The sequence below is a fragment of the Pithys albifrons genome, chromosome 2, assembly GCF_047495875.1.
Source record: "Pithys albifrons albifrons isolate INPA30051 chromosome 2, PitAlb_v1, whole genome shotgun sequence".
Lineage (NCBI taxonomy): Eukaryota > Metazoa > Chordata > Aves > Passeriformes > Thamnophilidae > Pithys > Pithys albifrons.
Window position 1 is genome coordinate 100,263,468 of NC_092459.1, and position 18,882 is coordinate 100,282,349.

Below are 18,882 nucleotides of genomic sequence, written 5' to 3' on the forward strand. Positions count from 1 at the left end.
TAGGTGCCCTGTGCAACATGCACAGGGGAGGAGACAACTCCCTTCCCATTCCCAGTGGTTTGGAATGTAGGTAATTAGAAGTAGCAGCTCTGAGTGACCCACTTCTGCTGATCACCATTTAAAACCCATGGTCTAACACCTGCATTTGTTTGCTGTTTGACTGTGAGGTGAAGGGAAACACTACTGAGAAAGTCTACAAAAAATCTGGTATGAGTACTTTATTAGGGAATGGCTTAATTTGTTTTAATTTTATCATTTTGACACTGCTATCTGCAGGCAGGAGAGGTGCAGGAGTTTAAGGCCACAGAGACCCAGATGGACATGATGAGAGAATCCTGCACAAATCAGAGAGGAGAAAACTACCTGTGATCAAAAGAAACTCCTCTAACCAAGATACATGTAGAAATTGAGCCATCATTTCCACTAAGAGCAAGTGGCTTCTCTGAGCTACCACCTGGGCTGTCAGCAGCACCCCAAGCCTGAATTACTGCAAACACAACTTGACTGAGCTCCCCTTGGTTGCCAAGCCAACACCATGCCCAGGCATGCGATGAAACCCTTGGCTCAAGTATGATATTACCTTTAATTCCTGTTGGCTGGCTATCAAAAGGCATATGCTATTGCTAATGTTCATGCAAGTAGTATCATTAATACAACTGCTCTGCAGTTACAGACCTCGCTCTTTTCCAGTGCCATTCCAACACATCTTTCACTGCAGAGCCTGCTGACCAGAGGAAAATCTCCTGGGTTAGCTTATCTAATGGGGACATTAAAGCACCCTAGCAGGTATCTCCAGAAATGTGAGCGCTGTTCTGAACGAGCACAGCCAGCAGGTTACACGTGTGTGCTGGCAGGAAGTGCTGCTGTGTGTGCTTGCCCCATTTCATAGGGTTCAGTTGCTGAACTTTTCTGGGCACACATGTAAGTACATCCTCCTTACTGACTGTGGCTAAGCTCACAGCTCCAACCGCAGACCAGCACATGTTCAAGCTGGGATTTGGATTAATGGCTCAGCCTAGTGGCACAGTAGTATTGAAAGCAAACAACTAATTTGAGACTTCACATTGGAGGATGGCACTTTGCATTTTGCAGTTAGGGAAGTCAATCAAGCAGCTGATTTAATGAGATTATGACTAAAACTCTCCTCTTGCATGGATGCCCTGAGCTCAGCTACGCTCTTACAAGAGCAGCACTGCCCCAGGCAAGGTGCCTGGGTGGTGCTTTTGGGATTGGGCATGTCCAGGTGTGACAGTCTTGCCACCAGCCTGCTGCATGTGTACCTCTGTGAATGAGTTTGGTTACTGAGCACTCCCAGCAGCTGATCCCACTGCTCTGTACAACTGAACAGACTCACCTTTATCCCCTCGATCCTGAAGCCCAGTGTGGCAGTCGAGCTGATCGTCTCCCTCCACTGCATGTAACGGGGCTTGGTTACTGCCCGCAGCACATTCTCCTCCTCAGTAGGGGCATCAGGATCCACCTCAATCATCTTCTGGTACATGTCCTTCCTCAGGCTTGGCTTCTTCCGGGCCTTTATCAGCTCTTCCTCCAAGTATGTTCTGCAAGTAGTGAAGGGGGTTTATCAGCAGGGCTGTAGGGCCACCACACAAGGTCCCATATACCTATAGACAGCCCTTGCCCTAGAAATTAGGCTTATCCAAGATAGCTGATCCCTAAGGAGTACAGCAGCATAGGAAATAGCGGAGCAAGCTTCACTGCAGGTGAATTGATCCTCATTTAATTAGCACTCCATCATCAACACCTGCTATCTCTTCAGTTTATCAAGGAATCACAACCAGTTTGGCAATAACAAAGGAAGTTTTTTCTCACATATGCTTAAGGCCTTGCTCCCACCCCTTATTCTGGAGGCCTTGTCTTCCAATGCTCAGGAAACCTGAGCAGCGACTTTGCTCTCACAAATTAAATGTGGCTTTCAAGATGTGCCCAGGAAGCTGCCCACACACTCTGGGACCCAGCTGAATTGAAGGCAAGAGGGAGGTTACTGTGTTCCAATCCTCAGCATTAGCCATGGCTCTCTCTGTGGGTTGGCCAATGTGGGCCAAAGGCACTCCTGTGCCTCTCCTGTGCTTTTCCATCACCTCACTCTGTGCACTAGGAGAGCTGTGCCGCACTGGCTGCTAAATGGGGTGTTTTCCCACAGGGCTGTTCCACTGATGATGATTTTGCCCAGTACAGATCTGTTTTAAGTGGACTATCTAGCAAAAGCTTTCTCTGCATAATGGAGCAGGGGAAGGGATGCAGCCTTGGGCAGGTGCTTGCCATTGCCCCAGGACCACAAGGTAGCCAGGATGGGCAAATAGGGGAGGAAGGATAGAAGGTGTAGGAGTGTGCAAAGACCTTGGTTTTATGCATCCTTCAGAGGAGCACTCTGGTGGAGAACTTCTGCACTCTGGCATGCAGAAAACCAACATCCACAAAGTAATACTTCCTGCAGCAATAATAAACCTCTATGGAATTCCTCTTGCAGCTCCCAAACCTGGCCTGGCTCAGCCTGGTAAATGTCCAGACTCTTCTCAAGCAACTCACCAAGTTGAGTGAGATGTCCCAGTGAAATGACACAGGAATGACCCTGTCACCTTCTTCCCCTCAAATTCAAACTGCCCTACACTTCCCACTAGCCATGCCCAGCTCTGCAGAGGGACAGTGCCCTCTGCCCATATCCCTTGTGCAAACACCCCAGCACTTCATGTTTGGTTCACCTCCAGAATCAAGCAAAACACATGGGGAGGATTCTTGACAGACTTATGAAGGACAGTGTTCCTGTGTCTTCCACAAGCTTAGCAAGGGAAATTGGTGCCTTTACTTAGGGCAAGCACTGACCCTGAGTAGATGTTGCCAGGGCATCAGTTCCTAAAAAATACTGCAGATAAAAGCAATGAAAGTCTTTGGCTGAGATCACTAAACCCGTGATTTTGGGACAGATGGAATAAAACAGCAAAGTAAACCAGTGGTGTACTAGAAGTGCTACTTATGTTGCTCAGAAAGCTACATTTCCTTTTGAGGAGAATGACAGACCATCTATGTCCATGCCTTGGCCCCCATTATCGCCTCAGGCTTGAACCATCACCAGGGTTTAAGAAAGACAAAGTTTTGTTTAGGAGCACCTGGAGTAGGCTGCCACATCCCAAAGCCAGGTTGGCAGGAGAAAACCAAACCTGTCTCTGCCTGGCAGCAAGCTGCTGGCTCAGACAGTGTGTTAGCCTTGAGGTTTAGATTATTTGCTCAACCATGAGGATGCCCCACTCCACAGCAATAACTCAATTCACCCTCCCTTATGAGCTCTTCCCACAGCACCGTCTTATTCAAAGATGATGGGCTCCTTTGCCTGCTCTGCCCACCTGAGCTCCAAAACCATGGGTGCACAAAAATCACCTGGCCTGTGATCTGTGCAGGAACACCTGGGCAGAATGATCAGCAGGTCTTCTTCCGGTAGCTGTTGTCTCTGGGTCCAGAGTGGGTCCTGTCTCCTTCCTACAGCAATATGGTGTGTGCCAGCCAGGGCCATGTGGCTGCGCCGGGCCCCCTGCCCTTCTCTCCACCCCTCCAGTGTGGAAAGTATTCCTCGCCTCTTCCCTGCCGACAGCCCGACACGCCAGTTCGAGTTTCACATCAGGAGTTCAGCAGGGGAAAAAAAGATTCCTCCCTCCCACAGAAACCATCAGCTTTTCCAGCAGCGCAAGTGTCTCCACCACATCTGTGCTGTGCCTTCGCCAGTGAGGGGAGTCTCAACCCGCCCTGCCACCAGTCTGCAGCACATCGAGGGCCCAGTGGTGACCTGAACCTGCTCCCAAACTGGCAGCCGCTTGGGGTCACCAGCCCTGCTCACATTTGCTCTGGGACACCCTTGTCAGCTGTGGCATCGCTCACTCAAAAACTGCTGCTGGCCAAGTGGCTGTAGTCTGGGATCCTAGAGTATCTTTAGATGGTTCTCAAGGAGGACACGGGTAATGTTGCTCATCTGTGAGGAAATGTTTCAAGAACTTTGCGTGAAAGGCACTAAATTACTTAGCACACAAATTTTATCCCTCTACTGCGCATAGGAGCAAAGGCTGAGCAGAGGGAAAGTTTCTCCCTCGTGGAAGTTGTGCCACTCAAGTGTCTATTTCACTCCTCTGGAACCCTGGACAGGATCTCCCACATCTTTTACTCCCAGCCCCATGGCTGTGTACTCATGCAGCAGAGAGAGGAAGGTTTCCACCCTCCCAAAAGCTACTGTGCCATTCTGGTATACCCAAACTCAAAGAGTGCTGTTCCCTTCACTACACCAAGCCACTTTCCCAGCATGCACTTTCCCAGGACAGTCAACAAGCAGAGAAGGAAGGAGCCTGGGGTGTCCTTCCCATACCCAGGCTCCCTCATGGCTCTCTCCTCACGCTGTTGGCTTAGCTTTTCCTGAAGACAGGTGAGCCTGGTGTTCTTACTTGCATGTTTCAAGCAGTTCTACCCAGAAGATGCATTTGCTTTGAGCATCCCATCTTAAAACTCACATAACATCCCCAAAGCCACTCACCTGACCCCCATTTTGCAGTCCATAACACAAGGGGAGTCAAATTCAGCCAGCAAGTCTTCCATCTGGTTGTATCGCTCCCCATCCTTCACAACATCCCCATGGTAGGCAGGAACATAGGGCTTCAGGACATCATGCATCAGGCGGTCAAGGCAGCGCTGCTCCGACTCACAGTGCTTCTTCAGGATCCTGCCGTTGGCTGCTGCCTTGAAACTACCTGAGGGTGACAAGGGACAATGTGGCACTTGCTTTGGATGGAGGATGTTGCTGTGCCTTCTCAGAACCCTTCCTAGACTGGAGATGTGGGAGCTGCAAGCAGTGACACACATGCAGCAGTCTGAAGCCATTCAGGCCAACAAAGCCCACTAACCTGAGATAATGAAGAGCCCTTCCACCCCTCTGCCCCTCCCCAAGCTCTGTACCTGCATGTCCCGCTAGCTGGATCCAAGGGTATTTCTTCTTGAAAGACATCACAAACGGGGACCAGTGCACCATATTCTTGATCTTCCGCCATGATTTGCTCTAAGGGGAAAAAAAATCATGAAGGTCAATGTGATGTTTTAAGCCTTTACTGTCTGTAAAGTCACTTCAGGCAGCACGCAGCTGTTTTGGACAGGGAAAGAGGCACCGGAGCCAGCACAGGATGGAAGCAAACAGAGAATCTGCTCTTTTCCCATTGTGGTGTGCCAAGCCAGAGCTGCTGGGCCTCTACATTCAAAAATCACGAGTAACTTCACTAAAGTGGATGGTGTTACAGTGTTGTTCCAGTTGGCTGCTTCTGCTGCAGAGGGCTCAACCATCCGCACTGCCTTGCCTTCGCTCCCTGCATCCCTCTGCAGAAGCAGCAGGGACATTAACCCATCCTTGAGCACCGCATTAGATCACAGCAGATGGAGCGGGAAAGAGAACCCAGGATTGCTATCTGACCACAAAACTGAATTCCAGCTCCTATGGGGAACAAGAGTGCTGGCACAGGCACACAGAGGCTCACTGCCTGGCTTTTGTTCCCCCTGAATGGCAGCTGCTGTGTTCATTAACTGGCGACCCACGTGCACTGATCCTCCTGCTTTGGCCCATCCGCAACTACAGTTTAGAGAACAATTCCCTTCTGACATGTTGGGTTTCTCACCAGACAAATTGCATAAAACTATTTACATGACTGTAACGAAGGCTATATCAGATACACAAAGGCCTCCTTCAAAGGATTTTTCCTGAGAGTTTTTCCCTGGATTGTTCTGGGGAACACACCGCCAGTAAAAGGCAGGGAGATGACTTCTTATCTTGGCCCCAGAGGGTGACAGCACAAACAAATCATGTGAACAATATCCACATCAACAATGGAAAAATGCCTTCTTGTGGGAGCTGGGACAAACAGACAGCATAGTCCTGCCTGCTCCTAGCTTCTGAGTTCAGCTGGAAGTCTGCAGATAAATTATCCTCATTTGCTCCGCTCTTAAGGCATGGGAGGGAGCCTTCCAGAAAGCCCAAGTAATCTCTTCCTCGTGCTTGGAGAACTGGCCCCTGTTCCAGTAATGCTTCACAGACAGGCAGGGAAGAGCCAGCAGCCCCGACTTGCAATTTGGATGCTTGTTGGGGGTGAACTCACTGCACAGGAATCCGTGCTGGGAACTGCTGACATGTTTAAATGGCGAGGAAGAAGCCAGACAAAGATGTTAGTGTCTAAAGTGTGGAAATTACACCAGGTTACCCCTGTGCCGTGCACCAGCCCTGGAGATGCAGGGGCTGCCCAAGCAGTGGGGACCAGGGGTGGAAGAGGGGAAGAAGAAAGGTCCTCCCCCACCTCCCAGCCTGGGAGGATCAGGGTAGCCCTCCCCTGGATGACTGCCCGTGGCCAGGAGAGTCCCAGCACACTCTGGCACTGGTACAGAGTGCAGGAGCTTGGCAAGCAGCTGCCTGAGCACAGGGTGACACCAGGCATCCCCTTCGCCCAGGCTCCTCCGCGTCGTGGGTCTGCTCTGCCGCCCAGCTTGCTTGCTTTGGCAGGAGGGTCGGGCAGTTCCCTACCTGACATGAGGATGAATGTTTTTATTTCCAAAGAGAGTGCCAGAACTTGTGTGCTTTAGCTGTTCTTTGTTCTCTTTTTGGCGGAGAGCGGGAGGGAAGCGGGGGGGTGTCCCCTCCTTTTGTTTTTAAAATAGTAACATCAAGTCCTGGCTGATGTCATGAAAAAAAAGGGGGAAGAAAAAGTCTCTGAGGGAGCTTAGACTCTAGACAAGTGTGACCCACCTCCTCTAAAACAAGGAGTCCTCCCCCAGCTTGCAGCATAGCATCGTAAGTCACTCAGTCTCAGGAAACATGCCAAGGCAACGTGCCTTCCCAATCCAAGATTTTGTTTTTCACTGGTTAGAGCTTTATGGATAAAACCTTGAGGTACTTCAAAGCACAGTTAGAATGAAGGAAAGCAGCCCCTAAAGCAGGGCAAGCCATCCTGTCTTCACCCTTCCAGGGCTTTCCCAGGAGCAATGAACTCTGCTCCAGCCCTGCTCTGAGTGCAGGGTAATGGCCCTGAGTCCCCTGGAGACACAAAACACAACAACAACCCTTCTACTGAGCTGAAGGAGACCAAAAGAAAAGGAGTCACTGCATAGCTGCATGAAGACCAGGTAGCACATTCCCATCCCTTTACACCAGAGGGAAATTTTTTCAATCAGGCTTCACCAGGTTTCAGACACACCTTTGGGCCAGGCATTTCCAACCCAAGTTTTAAGGACATGTGTAATGACCTTTTTTATGCTGAGGCTTGAAATTAACTTCAAGGCCAGTTATCACTTCTGCAGAGGTCACCTACAATTCTGCTTCATACAGCCTTTCTCCCCCTGACTTTGCAGGGGCAACTACATGGGCACTTGCAGGAGAGAGGAGGGACCGTCCTCTCTCCAGTTCCTTCAGGAGTCACCAGATTTTTGGTTTATGCCTGAGCCTCTCCCAGTATAATGAGGGAAAGTTTGTTTCACCCAAAGGAAGCTCTCCTGTGCCCTCTGCCCATTGCACCTCACTGCCCAGCATGCATGGATCATTTTGCAGAGCACCCTGCTGTAACCAATTTTTCTGGAGGGTGTATGTATCTATACAAAATGTCCTTTTACTCTGTTGTGGGAGTGCTCAAAAGGCAGTGAGTTTTGAAAGGGGCAGCTCCCCTAATAAACCAGCAGCATGATTCCACCTGTCTGCTCCCTGGAGCTGCCAACAGGCTGTAGAGGAGAGATGGAGGCTGGGCCATAGGGGAACAACACTGGTCCATGCCCCCCGTGATCCTGCCACCCCCTTTGCCTGAAGCTAACCAAATTCTCCCTAGGTAAAGAGTTGCTCCAAAAAGTCAGTCTTTGTATTTTCCCTGGAGCTCCAAGAGAGATGTTAGGTGGCTGCTAACCATCTGCAGGGTCCTTCACAGCCTCTGAGAATGGCTTAGAGATTCCAGCAAGAAGTCTGTATTTATTCAGACACCAATATGTGTTCAGAGCCACAAGGTTCACACCACTCCAGTCTGACTCCACAGCCATGAGCAGGAAAGAGCCCCTCTGTGCTCAGTGGGCTGCTGCCTCCTGCCCTGCCTGGTGCTATTAATAGACAAAGGGAGTATTAAAGCTATTTACAGCAAAGGAACCTTCTTTAACCTGGCCTATTGGGAACCATAAGATCATCGTCTCCAGGCTTGTCTGCAACTTTTGGTTTACATTTCAAGGAGTTAGTTGCTTGCAAATCCAGGAGCACAGGCACAGCTGTAAGTACATGGAGGTGTTATCCGTGATAACTCCCCAAACTCGGACTAAAGGATTTTTCACCATACTTTGTAGGTGGCTACCAAGTGATGCTGCTGAAGTGCATATTCATGCTCTTCTCATTTGCCTGCAAGGAAGTGAGCCCGCAGGTTGTCACACCGAAAGGGGAGCACAATTCCAACTCTTTTGCATGATCAAAGCTTGCACCTGCCTGTGGCACCCTGCTGTTCCCCAAATCCAGGTCTGTGGTTGCTTTACCTCCCAGAAAACTCACAAAGCTGTATTGACCGATTGCACTCTTGCACACACAGCAACAGTGTGGAGCCTGTACAAGCAAGGAACATGCACGAGATGTCTGATGCAATTTGACATTTTTTATTTAAAACCTGCTTTAGCATCAGCAAATGCCAACTGATTAGCTGTTAAGTAAATTATTTAGTGACTCTGGAAATATATTTAGCAAGGAGCAGCACCATTTTCCCTAATAGTCTGCCACATGGAAATGAAGCTCAGCAACTGTCAGAACCAACTCTAAAAATGAACTTTCCAGGGTTTCTGCAGCACTCTGCTTCTGCCTCTGCCCTCTCACAGTTTTTGCTCGCCACAGAGCTGGGAGTGGGATACAGGCCAGAGGAATTACCCCTTCTAGTGAGCACCCACAATTGATCAGTCGTAGAGGAGTGCTGGGAAAACAATTTTATCTGCTGCATGTTTAACTTTACTTATCTGAAGCTTAAAGCAAACTCTGGGCTTTACCCATCTGTCAATAGAGCTTCGTATGGAAAGAACAACATAGGAGAATTTAGTGCCAGCCCAGAAGGTCAGAGGATATATTATGTTTAATTAGATTAAACAAAAAGTGACTGATGAGCTCAGTGCTCACTGTACATTTTCCCTATTGTACAAGGCATTCCTTTAATGTCTGCTCAAAGGAGAGGTGCCTTTCTCAGACTCCCTGTTGCCTCCCTTTCCCAGCATGGACATTGGTGGAATTTGACCGCTGTTACTCCCCATGCATGGAGCCAGCATGGTGCTCTTCCCTTTCCATGCATTCAGCCAGAGAGATAGGCAGTAACTGATTTAATTTGCTAAAATTATGGTTTCCTATGGTTTTATGGGACCAAACATTCCTGGAAATAGCTAGGATCTGGACCTGAATTTTAGTGCTTTTTATTAACTAGAGCATGCATAGTTACAGGCAAGATTAGGGCAGCTGGGGCAGGGGATGGAAAAGAGTGAGAGGAGTGTTAAATTAATGACTTTCCAAATTCTGGAATGAACTTCAGCTCCCTTCTCCCAGGAAGATCCCAAAATAGCCTAGGATCAGAAGGCAAGAGTGTCACCAATGTCCACTGCTTCCCCTGGCTTCAGTGGAGGTGCTGTAGCCCAGGGACCTGCATGAGTGACACCCTGGCTTTCCATTCCCCTTGGAGAAACCCTGCTTCTGGGGGCTTCACTTACAGTTCTTCCAAAATTATAAATGAAGCTGTAGTGCTGTGGTGACAGGGCCCCTGCAGGAAGCGCTTTCAGCCCAGCTCAGGAGGGCTGCAAGACGTTTCATTCACAAGTGGGAGGGTTGGCAAGTCACTCCTTGTGTCTTGAGCCTTTCTGGTTTAAAAAAACAGCATGGCAAGCAGCTGAGAAGGGCAGAGTTTTCACCAGAGAGCCCTCTTTTTCAATAACTAAATGGGTGGGGGGAGTGTTTGGCCACAGAGTTCCCTCTGTGTCAGCCTGCTCCACAGCCATGGATATGCAGCCAAGGAAAAAGAGGCCATTTAGTTTTCCATGTTTAAAAGAATGAATGTGTTTTCTTTTGGTCTTTAAAAAGTAGTTAAGGTTTCCCTAGTGATGATTGTTTCCCTTGACTGGGAAAAACCTTGTCACTCCAGCCATGGAGAGGAGGCCAGCTTTGTTCATTGTGCTGGGTGCGGAGGGCAGCGGGGCAGAGCTGGCAGATACAGTGGAATGCCTCCTCCTGGCATCCACATCCTGGCATGCAGGTGACCAAAATGCAGAATTCGAGATGAAAAATCTGTGACATGCTCCAGAGTCTGATGGTGCGAGCTGGGGTTATGTTCTGCTCAGCTTTGCCATTTCTCAGTCCCTTGAACCACTGCCAGTGCCCAGGCAGCAATAAAAGAGCCCAGTGACCACTTCAGCAATGCACCAGGCTGTGACCACTGACTCTGACTCTGGCAGCAAGTGACAGCCCATATTTTATATCATCTTCCTTCTACACAAACTCCTCTCATCATTGTCGATGCACTTGCTTCTGTACCTGCACAGCAGCTAAATAGCCTTGTTTTGGCCAGAGGAGCAGCTGGCAATGGGAGGGCTTTGGATCAGGGCACATTTCTTGGTTTAGCCACACAAGGCATATAATGAAAGTTTCAGCAGCTCCCCAAAACCTGGCAGGGGCAATGCCAGTCCCATGTCCCACGGACATTGTTGAGCAAAGATAAAGTGGGGCCTAACACCAAACTTCACTAAAGTTAATAAATACAAGGAAATGTAGTTTGATGACTGAAAGGTACTTCTAAGTGCCTAGAAATTCTAGTCCAAACCACTAAGCCTTGTTAGAGAAATGATTTTGATGGCTGGGGCACAGAAACTTTGCTGGGGTATAGTAGCTTCTGTTGGGGTGTAATAGCTTCTGCAACTTTCCAAGGCATCCATCACATTTAGAGAAAAAAACTTTCTAATATGTGCATTCTTTTACTTCAGATGCTTTGTTTTTCAGAATCATCTTGTTTTAGCCAGGAAGGATTTTGCCTCTCACAAGAGAGAAACTACTCCCCTCTGGCTTTGTGAAGAATGCCCTTTTCTCCAGTGGGATCAGGGAGTTGTCCCACCAAGACCAAAGTTCTGGGGTAGAGGGTCATAGAGATAAAGCTTAGTGCTTCTCTGCCATCTGCAAGAGATCAGCATGTGCAATAGAGGAGCCTCAGCAAAAATGCATGAAAGCCAGGAACATCTGCTTGGATCATGGAAAAAATATCCTAGTGTATTGGAAAAAAACAGGAGCTTGTTGCAGGCTCCCTCTTCCTGCTTGTGATGGAGGCAAGGAGAATTAGAAGCAGCAAAGGCAGATGAGTGAGCAGCAGTCCTTCAGCTTGACCTCCCCTATCACAATGGAAGGAAACGGAGTGCTGTGTGAGCCAACTGCACAGGAGTCACCCATCGCCTGTAAGGACATTTGCAACCTCCTCACCCACAAAGCACGAGCAGAGAACAGCCAGAAGCTCAGGAGACACGTCAACATCACACTGAGGGCTAATGGCTACAGAGGGGAGAGACAGTGTAAGAACTCTCTGTCCAATTTGGCAAAGAAGGAAAGGAAAGGAACAAAAAAAGCCTACATGAGAGCAAAGGCAAAACCTGCATTGGAGCTCCAAGTGGTTCAGCCTCAAAGCTACAGTTGTCTCCATGAGGCATTTCTTCCTGATGGAGGGCCTTTACTGCAGCAAAGCTGAAAACCTCCTAATGCAGATCAGCCACAACTGACTCTCCCATAAAGCCAGTTGAATTATTAATTGCCAGCATTAGACACGTTCAGGCTACTTCCCTGAGTGGGAACTGATCCAGATCTCTGCAAATGCATTTGTTACTCATTAAGTACACATCAGTAAGGTTTGTTAAGCAATTTTCAGCTTGCAGAAGGTAAGTGAATAACTCCAAAACAGCTAATCACTTTTTGTGGACTGCTACTTAAGCTGTATAGTACTTCTTTCTCTGCAAGCAGCTGGTTTTAAAAAGCAACTGATTTTTTAAAAAGCCACATTGCTGGTAGCCAAAACTGGGTCTCAGTGAACTAACTTGTGAGAAGGGTCCCAAAGCACTGCAGCCCATCTGTGCAATACCCTGGTGCACAGAGCTCCAGGCACCCAGATCAGGCATCCAGCTGAGAAACGGGATATGCAGCACAGAGATCCGACCCTGTATGCCTGTATCAGGGAACCTGTCATTGGCTTTGATTGAAACTGCTGTTTCCATCTGGAGACTTGTGTTTGATCCTTTTCCCAGTTCCAGAGGATTCACCACCGTCTTTCTGATTCACGACAACACTTCTGCTCATCAGCTCCCGTAGAAGTGCTGCACAACTTGGGGATGTGGCTCCTGAGCCTGTGCTGGCTTGAGCACATCTCACTCTGATGCTGCCAGTGGGGAAGGACCCCCGCAGCCTTCCCAACGCTGCCACTGTAAATCCCACACTGCTGCTATCTTTCACATGCTCTCTGAGACCAGAAGACACCCTTCTTAACACCAAACAACTCTATCAGTCTCTGGCCACCTCATTTGAAGTCCAGATCAGCACGCTAAAGGCCAGAGCTGCAGTTTAGGATAGCGAAGAGATTCGGCCCCTAAAAGTCACAACAGAGTGTCTGGGAGGCCACAGCTTTCCCATGAGAAACAACCTGTGCACAAGACCTGTGCTCTTACATGTCAGGAAGGTGGGATGAGTGCTGTAGGCCTTGCTGTAACCTCCCAAGGGATGACCCAAACTCAGGAGACCTTTAGAAAAGGGGTATCCCAAGCACAGGACATGTTGGGAAGCAACACAGGTACTCAAACCCACAGGACATAGTAAAGTTCCAGTTACTTCAAATCTGGCTGATTTAGACTGGTGGATAAAGTCAATCATAGGACATGGGCTGTCACTCTTGTACAATTTGAAGGCAAGCTTTTAGAGATTTAAACCAGGATGATACATTTACAGCCTGCCTAGAGGCACTTTGGGTCAGAGACTCCAAATGCAGAAGTAGCAACAATGAGTGGAACAAAGCAGCTTATAATACTTGTTTTTTGAGTCTGATTTCTTTCTTCTGGCTTCAGGAGACACCTCTGAAATCTTCGGACTGGACTAGTCTGCTCTCTGACATGGGCCATGGCATGAGCTGAAATGAGCTCATGTGCCCAAAGAACAGGGGATGGACATGGATTTCTGCCCTGCCCAAGGCTCAGAGCAGGCACACACCATGTTGTGGTGATGCCACATCACTCATCCATTCAACCTGACAATTCCAGGCAGGATGGACATGGACAAGACAGGGCTGCCACTGACTTCCAGTGCTGCTCTAGCCACCTGAAGTATTTTCTCTGGCATAGCACAGAGGGCATTGATCCGGACCCTGTAAATATAACACCCTAGGAGCATAATGCCCATAAGCACTGATGACACACAAGCAAGGTTAAGCAAAAGCCAAGTCATGCAATGTTAGTGAAGTAATCTGCAGGAGAAGCTGGATGAGAAGGGTCCGGTTCGTAGACTTGAGCCTTATTGTAGCTGAAACCCCCAGCACTTCATGCTGGTGTTGGACACAGAAAACATTTCCATCACTGTTCCCTTGTTCTGCCTGCTCATGGAGTTAGTTCCCTGCTCTTCTGCTGTTTGACTATAACTGAACTCCACTTTGTGGAATATATGAGTGAGAAATGCATCTCTTTTCCAAGAGCAAGTGAAATGCTTGGATGCTTTTTAAGGGCCTTCAGTAGAGTCGAAAGGCAGAGATGGAAGGAAAGCTAAAAAAGGGCCAGGCTATGGCTGTGGTAATTTGCTTAGAACAGAAAAATTTTAAAATTAGTCGTAAGCCTTGAACATACCCACATTTGCTGGGTTTATAAAGTGTAAAAAGCTGATTTAGAAGAGCAGTTATAAGTTTCATAAATATGACTAAACTCTAAAGCTAAATGTTCAACATGTATGACCTTTTAATTCCCCTTTAAATCAGTAACACTTTCATTTGTGTTTGGAGTCCCTCATGTTTGGATAGCACTTTGATGATTTAAAGTACTATTTAGGAGTTTTATTGTCTCTCCTGCTTTGGAGCTGGGACCGAAAATCCTCTGCTAAGTGGCTGGAGGAGTTTCTGCTTGCACAGGAGTTGCTGGGAGCACCAGCCTGCCTTGGCCATGGCTCCTCAGCACTCCCAGCATGTTGCCATTTTCCCAGGCAGCTCCTCAGTATAATTACCAACCAAGAGAAACTCCTTCAGGAGTAGGAAGTGAAGTTTGATACTCCTTGGTTTCAGATCCTTACACAAGGATTGTGTTAGAAAGATGATGGGTTTGGGAAACCTCTTTGCCAAAGAGGGGCATTGCAGGCAGCCAGAAAACTGCAGGCACATGCCATGCAGCATTTTCCTCGCAGCTGCAGACCTGCTGTATATGCCCCACACAGTGCCCAAAGCATCTTCCCAGAAGATTTAGCACAGCATCTCAGAGGTTCTGGTCTTAAAACAGCACTATTAAAAAAAGTAGCCTAGACCTGAAGACAGCACAGGTCAGCTTTTACAACTCTCAGCATCTGTTATTCCCAGCACCAGGGCTTGTGGGAACACACGGGGCTTCTCTCCACCAGAATGAGACAGACATAAGCTTGTCCGCCATGGTTTGCTTCCAAGCCCACTTGAGGGTACCCTGAAACTTCCTCCTCCACCAGCTTTCCACCTGCACTGCCCTGAGTGGGTATGGGAAGCACAAACACTTGCACTTTAGAAGCATTTGCTCACAGGGACTCCTTGCTCATTGGGCACACCAGCCAGAGACTGCTGGTGCCAGGGGCTCCCAGGAGCATGCCAATACTCAGCTAATTACAGTGCTCCAAACATGGACCACCTCTCATAATGCACTGCCCATTCCTGATTCCCCACACAGCAGCATCAGGCTGAGAACAGGGAGTGTATCTCGACTGAGTTCAGCCAGATTACCCTGTTCCCTATCCATACAGATCCAGACCTTGTTGCACTCATGCTCCTTCGGGCAGGTTAGCTGTCAGTGCCACACCCACGAGTAGGCTCACCCAGCCTGGCAAGGACAGGGGGTGGCACAAGCTCAGCAGAGCCAGCTGTGTGCAGCCCCTGAGCTATGTGGAACCTTGCAGACCAAGACAGAGGGAGGAATTCATGTTAAGAGCATGCTTCCACTGTCCCCCGGCCCACTGCAGCAGAAGGTCTGACAGCAAGCAGACCTCAGCACAGAACCAGCAGTAATTTTGCCTTCAGCTTAATTTTCAGAGTCCTACGCATGCCCCTTAACCATTTCAGTTATGAGTCATCAAAAAATGCCAGCTTTAGCAACGTGGCTCGCCTTCTGCAGGGCCAGGTACATACCTCTGCCGCCAAAGCCAACGTCCTGCCACGCCTGCCTGGTGTGAGAGCATCCGAAGAGCCAGCAGGGCAGCCCTGTGCCAGGAAAAGGCCAGCACAGTGGTGGGGGGAGAAGCCGTCACGGCATCGGGCAAGGAGGTTACTTGCTACTGATGAGCCACGGAGTCCCTACACCGCTCCTCTTACGCTGCCTTTGAAGCTTGTGCACAGAGCCGACAAGCCCTGCTGCACCCTGGCCCTCCCCTCAGCCCTTAGGGAAAAGGAGGGGATCCTCAGAGACACAGAGGAGGTTACCCAACCCTACATCCTGGTGCAGTACGCAGGGTTGGATTTTCCAACCCAACCGTGTGCTGACACGCAGGGGTGGGGCGGGGGAAGAAAAAGAGGATTTCGGCTGTTAACTCCTAAGAAATTGAGGAAAAGTCGTGTTGCTCCTACATAAATGGCCCTGACCTCCCATGAGCTGGTGCAGAAGTGCCAGCGGAGGTGCCAGCTGGGGGGATGCTGAGTTTTCGGTCAAAGGAGGAATGCAGGGGCCAGCAAAGAAATCTGCTGCTTTGGTGCATGTTTACAGCCTTCCAGAGGGTGCTGGGGAGGAAGAGGTTTCTCTAACCCAAAAGGGAAATGCTCATCTGAAACAGGAAAATGGAACTTTCTTTTGAGAATTAATAATGGAAATCACCTCTGTAATGTTTGAAACCCTGGGCATGCAGCAGGGAGAGGCAGCAAGGAGGGGGATGCTTAGGGAGAAACACCCTGCCCCTTCCAAGTCGGCTCACTTGGGACCCCAGGTAACCCCAAGGGGCTGATGCTGGTACAGGCACAGCCAAGAACATGCTGGGGATTTGAGGGGGAATGCTCCTCAGTGGAGGCAATGGCAGAGTCAGTGAGTGCCCTGTGTGGGAGTCCCAGATACTACAGCCAACCACAAACAGTATCGCCCAAGGGTGACCCAGGCGATCCAGGTTCATAATTTACAAAGACAGATTGAGAGATCTGACTGTTTGGGTTTTTTTAAGGGAAATTGTTTCTACACTAAATATTTTTCTTGAAAGAGGCTATTTTAAGGTGAGTGGCATGACACAGTGTGACATCCTTTAAAGAGGTAGAGATTGTGGGTTTCGTATTAAAACACAGATAGCCTTTCTTGGAACAGCACTGTTATGGTTGAAGAAGATGCTCAAGCATTTTCTGGTCCAAAAAAGGAGACAAAAATGAAGGGTAGTTATATCTAGCCAGAAAATCACGAGGGCACTGGCAGAGGCAATACAATGAACCCATTATAAACATGGGTGTAGCAAAGCCAGAGTTTAGCTCATTGTGTCCTAGCATTTCTAAACATATTTTGTGTTGGGGGAAGAGCAAGGAAGAAGAAAAATCAATGTAGGGAAGACGCCCAGTCCTCTGAACAACTGGGTTTTCCAGCAAGGCACCCACGATCTCTGAGGCTGCATCTGTGGGCAGCAGCCGGCTGCTGAAGTTCTCCTGCTGCAGGCAACTATGTTTAGTTTCTCTTAGAAGGTAAGGGAAGCAGAAGAGGAGGAAAAAAACTTAGTCATCTTCTACCCTCGGATATTTTGCTGTTCGTTTAATTCAGCAGCACATGAAGCACTTAGTCACTTTGTCTCCAACAGGCTTCTTCTAATTTTATTTTTCCAAATCAAAATAGAAAAAGAAGGTTCCTTCCCAAATAAGCATCTAGTGGAGGAGGCTGGGGGAGTGAGCAGTGAGTGACCAGGACTTCACCCCACAGCTCAGTCAGCTCCTGCAGACACCCAGCAGAGTGTTTGCAGAGTGATGAGGAAAGAGGGCAGACACTGCCACTTTCTCTCGTTCAGTGACAGCTCAACGAGCTGCTTCAGCAAGCCAAGGTGCCAAGCACCCTCCAGAACCCAGATCTGCTTTGTGCCCCTCTACAGGCATTCGGTACCTGTCCCTGCAGGAAAATTACTTGCAGTGGTACAACACACCACTCATGCTCCAAGTGTTTTCCTGCAGCAAGGCAAAGGAGCACTTTGCCACCTAAACCACACGTCTAGCTTGGATGTCCTCCATCCTCCAGCTCAGAAATACCAAAGTCAGAGCAGCAGTTCCTTTGGGGTTGATTTTAGTAAGCCAGCAACCATACCTTCTGTATTAAAGGAGTCCTTAATGATAGAAACTTTTGACAAAATTGTTTTTCTCCAACAGCGTTGTAGCAGAACACAGGACAGCTGGTGTCCTTCCTGACTCCTCTCATCCTCAGGAGCAGAGAGGGCCCTTGGCACCATCCCTTTCTCCAGCAAGTGCCTGCTCTTTTACAGTAAAATGCAGGCACCAGCAGAGACACCAACACTGAGGTGCACACTGGTGCTGAGATGCTGCCTCAAAAGGGAGAGCATGAATGACAGCAAGAAACAAAGTGCCTCTGAATACAAGTGCAATCTAGAGTTAGTAATTTGATTTCTCTCCCCTGCAGAGTACTTGAAGGGTGTGAGCACAGGAAGGCAATCATCCCAAATGCCCATAATTTCTTCTCCCATCAGAAAGCAAACCCGCTGGCATGGCAGCAACTCAGTGCACTTTTCAACTGACTCAGGATGGGGTTTTTGGAGGGCTCAGAAAGCACTCAGATGGCTCATGGCTTCCTGTTGCTTCAGCTTTACAATAAAGCAACATAAATAGATCTTCATTCTTTGTTGACATTTGATGCTGTACAGCAAAACAGGCATTGTTAACCTAAAAATAGGAAACGCTGTGGCAGCTTTGAAGAAATTCAGCTTTTTTCCTGTACTGATACAAACAATGTGGCCGAGAGCCAGATGCCTCTGTCCTGCTTTGAAGAACGATGAAATTCTTTGCAACGCTCATAAATTACTGCTTTGTTAGCACCCAGCAAGCTCCAGTGACACCAGAAAACCCTGGTATTTCCTTCTTCTCCCTCATAAGGGAGGGGGGGGATGCTTAATGCTACATTTCATCTCTGGTGGTGATGGACAGCCCTGCACGCCTATCGCTGAGCTGAGCGCAGGCGGGGGTTGCCAAGGCACCCGCTGACGCACACCCGGGCCCCACTTCTACATTTTTCCATTACACGGTGTTGAAGTTTGCAGAGCAGGAGGTAGCCTTCCTGAGTGAGCAACTGAGAGATCAGTGAGATGGCAGGACTCCACAAAGTATGTTGTGTGTTACTTACACTATATTTAAAAGAAGGGAATGGACAGTGGAGCCAGGAATCTACCTTGTTTGGAATAAATGAATGCATGTTTTCAGATCTGGCTTGAAAAAAGGGCACACCCACTACTACTCTTCTCAGAGTGCAAGTATAGAAAGGGCAAGATTCCAAGTAGAGTGAGATATGGGTGGAGAACCAAAAATTCCTGGTGGCTTTCTCTGGGACGCACAGCGGCGGCTCCCGGGGGAGGATGTGCTGACACAGTCCTCACTCCAGAGTGTTACAGGTGGTACCTGGGTGTGCTGAGACCAGGGCAATGTGGCTGTACTAGCATGGGCACAGCTGCCAGTCCCT

At 48.8% G+C, this 18,882-nt stretch overlaps 1 protein-coding gene across 1 annotated transcript in view; it reads right to left on the reverse strand.

The window, feature by feature from the left end:
* Nucleotides 1–18,882, reverse strand: part of ITPKB (inositol-trisphosphate 3-kinase B) — a 67,426-nt gene that overhangs the window by 10,658 nt on the left and 37,886 nt on the right. The window contains exons 3-5 of the mRNA XM_071579710.1: nt 4,951–5,050; nt 4,532–4,745; nt 1,355–1,559 (exon numbers count right to left, since the gene is read on the reverse strand). Of these exons, the coding sequence (XP_071435811.1) occupies nt 1,355–1,559; nt 4,532–4,745; nt 4,951–5,050 (519 nt within the window). The remainder of the gene's footprint in view (nt 1–1,354; nt 1,560–4,531; nt 4,746–4,950; nt 5,051–18,882) is intronic.